Source organism: Salvelinus namaycush, unplaced genomic scaffold (genome assembly GCF_016432855.1).
Source record: "Salvelinus namaycush isolate Seneca unplaced genomic scaffold, SaNama_1.0 Scaffold312, whole genome shotgun sequence".
NCBI classification, from domain to species: domain Eukaryota; kingdom Metazoa; phylum Chordata; class Actinopteri; order Salmoniformes; family Salmonidae; genus Salvelinus; species Salvelinus namaycush.
The window spans coordinates 174,854-184,569 of NW_024060031.1; the positions used below are offsets into that span (position 1 = coordinate 174,854).

At 48.5% G+C, this 9,716-nt stretch overlaps 1 protein-coding gene across 2 annotated transcripts in view; it reads left to right on the forward strand.

Annotated features, from left to right (window-relative positions):
- cunh15orf39 (chromosome unknown C15orf39 homolog) overlaps window positions 1-9,156 on the forward strand; it is a 42,643-nt gene extending 33,487 nt beyond the window's left edge. For both annotated transcript variants that reach the window (XM_038985260.1, XM_038985261.1), the window contains one exon: window positions 7,123-9,156. In XM_038985260.1, coding sequence (XP_038841188.1) covers window positions 7,123-8,633 — 1,511 coding nt within the window. In that variant the 3' untranslated portion in view covers window positions 8,634-9,156. The remainder of the gene's footprint in view (window positions 1-7,122) is intronic.
- The last annotated feature ends 560 nt before the right edge of the window (window positions 9,157-9,716 follow it).

The following is a 9,716-nucleotide window of genomic DNA, read 5'->3' on the forward strand; positions in this document are numbered from 1 at the left end:
AATTCTCGTCAGCACTCGGCGTCGCCCCCCAGCGACGCCAAGCATCCCGTTCCTTCGCACCCCCCCCACCGCCGTCCAGGTCCCCCCCCCCGTTCCACCGATTAGCTTCCCCCTCCCTTGGTGCAGGCAGACTGTGTTCGACCCGAAGGTTGCGCCCCCCCCGCGCGGGCAACCCCATAATGACACAACACGACCTTCCTCTGCAAACACAGACTGACATACTGAACACACAGTACCTTCCTCTGCAATCACAGACTGAACACACAGTACCTTCCTCTGCAATCACAGACTGACATACTGAACACACAGTACCTTCCTCTGCAATCACAGACTGACATACTGAACACACAGTACCTTCCTCTGCAAACACAGACTGACATACTGAACACACAGTACCTTCCTCTGCAATCACAGACTGACATACTGAACACACAGTACCTTCCTCTGCCAACACAACTCAATGTGCATGTAACCATACTCACATCTTCAAACTATCCAGGACTACACAACTCAATGTGCAGTAACCATACTCACATCTTCAAACTATCCAGACTACACAACTCAATGTGCATGTAACCATACTCACATCCTCAAACTATCCAGGACTACACAACTCAATGTGCATGTAACCATACTCACATCTTCAAACTATCCAGGACCACACAACTCAATGTGCATGTAACCATACTCACATCCTCAAACTATCCAGGACCACACAACTCAATGTGCATGTAACCATACTCACATCCTCAAACTATCCAGGACCACACAACTCAATGTGCATGTAACCATACTCACATCTTCAAACTATCCAGGACTACACAACTCAATGTGCATGTAACCATACTCACATCCTCAAACTATCCAGGACCACACAACTCAATGTGCATGTAACCATACTCACATCCTTCAAACTATCCAGGACTACACAACTCAATGTGCATGTAACCATACTCACATCTCAAACTATCCAGGACTACACAACTCAATGTGCATGTAACCATACTCACATCTTCAAACTATCCAGGACTACACAACTCAATGTGCATGTAACCATACTCACATCTTCAAACTATCCAGGACCACACAACTCAATGTGCATGTAACCATACTCACATCTTCAAACTATCCAGGACCACACAACTCAATGTGCATGTAACCATACTCACATCTTCAAACTATCCAGGACTACACAACTCAATGTGCATGTAACCATACTCACATCTTCAAACTATCCAGGACTACACAACTCAATGTGCATGTAACCATACTCACATCTTCAAACTATCCAGTACTACACAACTCAATGTGCATGTAACCATACTCACATCTTCAAACTATCCAGGACCACACAACTCAATGTGCATGTAACCATACTCACATCTTCAAACTATCCAGTACTACACAACTCAATGTGCATGTAACCATACTCACATCTTCAAACTATCCAGGACTACACAACTCAATGTGCATGTAACCATACTCACATCTTCAAACTATCCAGTACTACACAACTCAATGTGCATGTAACCATACTCACATCTTCAAACTATCCAGGACCACACAACTCAATGTGCATGTAACCATACTCACATCTTCAAACTATCCAGGACTACACAACTCAATGTGCATGTAACCATACTCACATCTTCAAACTATCCAGTACTACACAACTCAATGTGCATGTAACCATACTCACATCTTCAAACTATCCAGGACCACACAACTCAATGTGCATGTAACCATACTCACATCTTCAAACTATCCAGGACTACACAACTCAATGTGCATGTAACCATACTCACATCTTCAAACTATCCAGGACTACACAACTCAATGTGCATGTAACCATACTCACATCCTCAAACTATCCAGGACTACACAACTCAATGTGCATGTAACCATACTCACATCTTCAAACTATCCAGGACCACACAACTCAATGTGCATGTAACCATACTCACATCCTCAAACTATCCAGGACCACACAACTCAATGTGCATGTAACCATACTCACATCCTCAAACTATCCAGGACCACACAACTCAATGTGCATGTAACCATACTCACATCTTCAAACTATCCAGGACCACACAACTCAATGTGCATGTAACCATACTCACATCCTCAAACTATCCAGGACCACACAACTCAATGTGCATGTAACCATACTCACATCTTCAAACTATCCAGGACCACACAACTCAATGTGCATGTAACCATACTCACATCCTCAAACTATCCAGGACTACACAACTCAATGTGCATGTAACCATACTCACATCTTCAAACTATCCAGGACCACACAACTCAATGTGCATGTAACCATACTCACATCCTCAAACTATCCAGGACCACACAACTCAATGTGCATGTAACCATACTCACATCCTCAAACTATCCAGGACCACACAACTCAATGTGCATGTAACCATACTCACATCTTCAAACTATCCAGGACCACACAACTCAATGTGCATGTAACCATACTCACATCCTCAAACTATCCAGGACCACACAACTCAATGTGCATGTAACCATACTCACATCTTCAAACTATCCAGGACCACACAACTCAATGTGCATGTAACCATACTCACATCCTCAAACTATCCAGGACTACACAACTCAATGTGCATGTAACCATACTCACATCTTCAAACTATCCAGGACCACACAACTCAATGTGCATGTAACCATACTCACATCCTCAAACTATCCAGGACTACACAACTCAATGTGCATGTAACCATACTCACATCCTCAAACTATCCAGGACTACACAACTCAATGTGCATGTAACCATACTCACATCTTCAAACTATCCAGTACTACACAACTCAATGTGCATGTAACCATACTCACATCTTCAAACTATCCAGGACTACACAACTCAATGTGCATGTAACCATACTCACATCTTCAAACTATCCAGTACTACACAACTCAATGTGCATGTAACCATACTCACATCCTCAAACTATCCAGGACTACACAACTCAATGTGCATGTAACCATACTCACATCTTCAAACTATCCAGGACTACACAACTCAATGTGCATGTAACCATACTCACATCCTCAAACTATCCAGGACCACACAACTCAAGTTGAAATGTCAACTAACTCTATCTATGATTACTGAACTAATAACCCTTACTGTTGATAACACAGTGATAACTGTTGTTAACGTTCGACCGTATTAACAACATGGGACTGACAATCTTCCCGTACAGCCATCTCATATCATCATGATGTGGTCAGTGACACTTTGCATCTTGAAAGTCCAATATCTTGAAAACTTGACTGCTGACTTGCAAAACATTTTTGGGACTGTATCAACGCTGGACTAATGAAAAATGGGATTTTCCCTTTTCTTCTGTAGGATTATTCATAGAACAGCTAGCCTGATCCCAGGTCGTGTTTGGCATGACCATGGGAGTGGGCTTTACAGCCCAAACAGATCTGGGATCAGGGTATAGAACAGCACCATGTGATACAGTGCAACTAAAACTCAGACTTTTGTTGTAAGGAAGGAAGTGGTGGACCAATTAGGGACCTGTCCTCTGGGTTAGTTTCACGTGTCCATAACCAAGCTATATACCCCTCTCTCACCTTTTCTCATCTCTTTTCTTTTGTCTGTTTCATCTCAAACCTCCATTTTGGCTTTTTATTTTTAACCAAGTTTTTATTTCCCCCCCCCCAAAAAATAAACAATTTTAAATTCGCCTTTCACCCTTTCATCTCAAACCTCCATTTGTCCCCTATAGAAATGTGTTGGAAAAAACAACACTGACATCATATCACTAGCATCTACAATTACTTTACCAAATATATATCCTACTTTTTAAAAAGTTTGGTTAAAAACACACACTAGCCTTTGACATTATCTCAACAGTTGTGACTGATTTAACCTCTTGACCTCTGTCAACATAACTGATTTCACTAACTGAATCATCTAATCCAGCCGGATAGTTGGTTATTTCCTGTTCTCTGCTGAGTGCTGACTTTGTTAGTGTTCACATGGGGGTCACATGGGAACTTGACTTCTATCTGACCCTTTTCTTCCTGTATTAGCAAAAAATAAATATTCAGACCTGGGTTCAAATACTTACACTAGGCTGGATTGTGCTTTGCCTTGCGCACAGAAACCAATGGAAGTTACAATTGACTAACCCCTCCCAAATGGAACTGTAGGCAGGCTAAAGCAAACACAAAGTATTTGAACGATGTTAAAACCCAGGTGTGTTGGTTTATTCATGCTTATAGCTTCTGTAGCAGCAGACTGTTATGTAGCCTGTATACTACAGCAGTATTAGTCCTGTCACCTTTCACTCTGAGGCTGAGGTCAACACTGTTCAATCATTGGGTGCCTCCCAAATGCAGCCTGGTCTATAGTAGTGCACTATATAGGGAATAGGGTGCCACCTCTGGTCTAAAGTAGTGCACTATATAGGGAATAGGGTGCCATTTGGGACTCATTGTTTTCTGATTTTAATAGATTAACACTGTTTTAGTCTTTCAGCTAAATATGAGTTGGGTGGTGGAGTGGTCTGGTGGAGTGGTCTGGTGGAGGGGTCTGGTGGAGGGGTCTGGTGGAGGGGTCTGGTTGGTGGTGGAGGGGTCTGGTGGAGGGGTCTGGTGGAGGGGTCTGGTGGAGTGGTCTGGTGGAGGGGTCTGGTGGAGGGGTCTGGTGGAGGGGTCTGGTTGGTGGTGGAGGGGTCTGGTGGAGGGGTCTGGTGGAGGGGTCTGGTGGAGTGGTCTGGTGGAGTGGTCTGTTGGAGGGGTCTGGTGGAGTGGTCTGGTGGAGTGGTCTGTTGGAGGGGTCTGGTGGAGTGGTCTGGTTGGCGGTGGAGTGGTCTGGTGGAGTGGTCTGGTGGAGTGGTCTGGTGGAGTGGTCTGGTGGAGTGGTCTGGTGGAGGGGTCTGGTGGAGTGGTCTGGTGGAGTGGTCTGGTGGAGTGGTCTGGTGGAGTGGTCTGGTGGAGGGGTCTGGTGGAGGGGTCTGGTGGAGGGGTCTGGTGGAGGGGTCTGGTTGGTGGTGGAGTGGTCTGGTGGAGTGGTCTGGTGGAGTGGTCTGGTGGAGTGGTCTGGTGGAGGGGTCTGGTGGAGTGGTCTGGTTGGCGGTGGAGTGGTCTGGTGGAGTGGTCTGGTGGAGTGGTCTGGTGGAGGGGTCTGGTGGAGGGGTCTGGTGGAGGGGTCTGGTGGAGTGGTCTGGTGGAGTGGTCTGGTGGAGTGGTCTGGTTGGTGGTGGAGTGGTCTGGTGGAGGGGTCTGGTTGGTGGTGGAGTGGTCTGGTGGAGTGGTCTGGTTGGCGGTGGAGTGGTCTGGTTGGCGGTGGAGTGGTCTGGTTGGCGGTGGAGTGGTCTGGTTGGCGGTGGAGTGGTCTGGTGGAGGGGTCTGGTTGGCGGTGGAGTGGTCTGGTTGAGTGGTCTGGTGGAGTGGTCTGGTGGAGTGGTCTGGTGGAGTGGTCTGGTTGGCGGTGGAGGGGTCTGGTTGGCGGTGGAGTGGTCTGGTGGAGTGGTCTGGTGGAGTGGTCTGGTTGGCGGTGGAGTGGTCTGGTGGAGTGGTCTGGTGGAGTGGTCTGGTGGAGTGGTCTGGTGGAGTGGTCTGGTTGGCGGTGGAGGGGTCTGGTTGGCGGTGGAGTGGTCTGGTTGGCGGTGGAGTGGTCTGGTTGGCGGTGGAGTGGTCTGGTTGGCGGTGGAGTGGTCTGGTTGGCGGTGGAGTGGTCTGGTTGGCGGTGGAGTGGTCTGGTTGGCTGTGGAGTGGTCTGGTGGAGTGTTCTGGTTGGCGGTGGAGTGTTCTGGTGGAGTGGTCTGGTTGGCGGTGGAGTGCAGTTATCTGGTCTGTTGGAGTTGTGTGTCTAGTCACTGTGGCAGTTTAGACTGGACGTGGGACTTTGTCTGCTCTCCTTCTTCTTCTTTCTCCAGGGAAATGTTCGACCTTGATTTACTTCGTCTTTCTGTCACCCCGTTAACATCTGTCATCCCGTTAACGTCCTTCTGTCACCCCGTTAGCGTCCTTCTGTCATCCCGTTAACGTCCTTCTGTCACCCCGTTAACATCTGTCACCCCGTTAACGTCCTTCTGTCACCCCGTTAGCTTCCTTCTGTCACCCCGTTAGCGTCCTTCTGTCACCCCGTTAACGTCCTTCTGTCACCCCGTTAACGTCCTTCTGTCACCCCGTTAACGTCCTTCTGTCACCCCGTTAACGTCCTTCTGTCACCCCGTTAACGTCCTTCTGTCACCCCGTTAACGTCCTTCTGTCACCCCGTTAGCGTCCTTCTGTCACCCCGTTAGCGTCCTTCTGTCATCCCGTTAACATCTCTGTCACCCCGTTAGCGTCCTTCTGTCACCCCGTTAACGTCCTTCTGTCACCCCGTTAACGTCCTTCTGTCACCCCGTTAACGTCCTTCTGTCACCCCGTTAACGTCCTTCTGTCACCCCGTTAACGTCCTTCTGTCACCCCGTTAGCGTCCTTCTGTCACCCCGTTAACGTCCTTCTGTCACCCCGTTAGCGTCCTTCTGTCACCCCGTTAGCGTCCTTCTGTCACCCCGTTAGCGTCCTTCTGTCACCCCGTTAGCGTCCTTCTGTCACCCCGTTAGCGTCCTTCTGTCACCCCGTTAACGTCCTTCTGTCACCCCGTTAACGTCCTTCTGTCACCCCGTTAACGTCCTTCTGTCACCCCGTTAACGTCCTTCTGTCACCCCGTTAACGTCCTTCTGTCACCCCGTTAACGTCCTTCTGTCACCCCGTTAACGTCCTTCTGTCACCCCGTTAACGTCCTTCTGTCACCCCGTTAACGTCCTTCTGTCATCCCGTTAACGTCCTTCTGTCACCCCGTTAACGTCCTTCTGTCACCCCGTTAACGTCCTTCTGTCACCCCGTTAACGTCCTTCTGTCACCCCGTTAACGTCCTTCTGTCACCCCGTTAACATCTCTGTCATCCCGTTAACGTCCTTCTGTCACCCCGTTAACGTCTCACTCTTTTCTTCTTCTTCATATCTCTGATTCTTTTTGGTGAACTGCAATCAAAGAATAATGTGATTTATTCTCCTGTCATTTCAAGTTGACACATTAGGCTAATGTAAAGACATCCTAACGGCCATGTTGCATGTGTTTCAGGTGTAGAGCCATGTGACGTGGCCAGGACACCAGAAGGAGCGCTGTGTTCAGAGGACCGTTGGAAAAGCTCTGCCAGTGGGCTATGTTCACTGGCCACTAACACTGGACCATGTTCACAACCCACCAACCGCTGTGACATTGGAACACAGACCACCACCTCAGCAGCCGCCGGCTCACCACAACACCTGGAGGAATGTATCAGTCTGTCTCCGTCTCAGACCCCGAGCTGCAGAGCCACAGCCAGCCTCTCCTCTCAGAGACCGAGAGAGGACCCGAAGAGAGGATCATCATCCTCCTCACACTTTAAGAAGCACAAGAGGAAAGAGGGGAAAGGCAAGAAGAAGAGCCTCACCAAACCTCCGTTTGTAGGGACGAGGAATCGTACCGTGTTGGAGGGTGGTGGGAACACAGAGCAGGCTGGACACCAGAGCATTCTGAAGAACACTGTTAATCAAGAAGAGGAGGAGGGATGGGACGGGCGGCCGGTGGGGAGCAGTGACGACGCAGGGAGTGACTCTGAAAGTAGGGATGGGAAGAAAAGGGGAAAGGGGGATGGAGAGCGGAAGGGAGGCAATAAGCTGGAGGAAGAGGAGGAGCCACCAGCCACACCCCTGCTGGAGGAGGAGGAGTCTAACTCCTGGACTTGCCCTTTGACCTTAGACGAGCTGTCTTCGTCTCCTAGCAACACGGATCGAGCCTCCACACTATTGTCCGTGCCGTCCTACGAGAGCACGTCCACTCCGTCCTACAAGACCCCATCCTCAGGTTCAGGGTCAGCCTGGTCCCAGGGCCTCAGGACTAAGAGCCAGTCAGGAATGATCCTCAAGCTGAGGAAGGTGTTGTTTCCTGAGGGACGTAAAGGACAACAGACGCGATACCAGGCTGTCTCTGTCTCAGACCCTGAACTGCGCCGACACAGTCAGCCTCCTCTCTCAGACAGCCAGCCTCTCCTCTCTGAGACAGAGGATGGGGAGGACAGGAGAAAGAGGGACAGGAAGGGGGACAGAGGAGAGGCCAGGGAAAGAACCAGGGATGGATGTCTTTCCAGGAGGATGTCCTCCAAGTTCCCCCAGCGAGGGCTGCATTTCGGGGGCTTCTCTTCTACCCTGCGCCACCTCACCACCTTCTCCACCTTCAGCCGACTGCCCTCCTCTCTGTCCTCCTCCCTGCGCCGCTCCGTCATGAAGATCAAGTACTGCCCCTTCTTGTCTGCCTGCCACAGCTCTGACCACCGCCGGCGCCGCTGGGTCCTTCGCTCCGCAGTGCAGCGCGCCCGCTCCGTCATGAAGATCTACTACCCAGACCTGGTGGGGAGACGGATACAACACCTCTACGAGGAGGGGGACGGGACGGAGGTGTGGTACAGGGGTCTGGTGGTGCAGGTACATGAGCCACACCCTAACCCCCTGAAGACCGTGTTCCAGGTGAAATATGACTCTGAACCAGAGTGGCAGTATTACCTGGAGCTGCTCATAGACTATAAGAAGGGTTGGCTCAAAATAGAGGACTGAGACAGGGCCGAGACAGGACTGACGGCTAACTGGGCGTGTTGTCTTGTTTGGTTTTTGAAGAATGGCTGGCTTGAAGAAGAGGAGTGAATCCTGGGAAACATTATTTCTCCTGTGTTTTGGTTTTCACTGGTTTGTGTGTTTTGACTGTGTTTTGGTTTTCACTTGTTTGTGTGTTTTGACTGTGTTTTTCAACGGTTTGATATGTGTATCGGTGCTTTTCTCTGGGCCACTTTGTTTCGCATCGCCTGGTTCCCCGGGTGGGTGGAGATTTCACTTTAGGACCAATGGAATGGTCTACAATATGCAACTCCCAACCCTGTGCACCGGACCATGCAAAACAAACTCGTCCAATGATCCTCAAGTTGGTCTTTGCTAGTTTGTTGTTAAACTGTCAGCTGCTGGCTGCCTCCCAAAGGAATGCTGTTGGACAAGATGGAGATTATTTTTTACTTAAGACAGACCGATTGGTTAAACTGTGCTCCTTGCAACATGGAAACATAAATCTACCACCCATTATGTTCAATTGTTTGTATTGATTCATCCTACCAGTTAACTGTATTGATTCATCCTACCAGTTAACTGTAATGATTCATCCTACCAGTTAACTGTAATGATTCATCCTACCAGTTAACTGTATTGATTCATCCTACCAGTTAACTGTATTGATTCATCCTACCAGTTAACTGTAACGATTCATCCTACCAGTTAACTGTAAGGATTCATCCTACCAGTTAACTGTAAGGATTCATCCTACCAGTTAACTGTAAGGATTCATCCTACCAGTTAACTGTAAGGATTCATCCTACCAGTTAACTGTAAGGATTCATCCTACCAGTTAACTGTAAGGATTCATCCTACCAGTTAACTGTAAGGATTCATCCTACCAGTTAACTGTAAGGATTCATCCTACCAGTTAACTGTAAGGATTCATCCTACCAGTTAACTGTAAGGATTCATCCTACCAGTTAACTGTATGGATTCATCCTACCAGTTAACTGTATGGATTCATCCTACCAGTTAACTGTATGGATTCATCCTACCAGTTAACTGTATGGATTCATCCTACCAGTTAACTGTATGGAT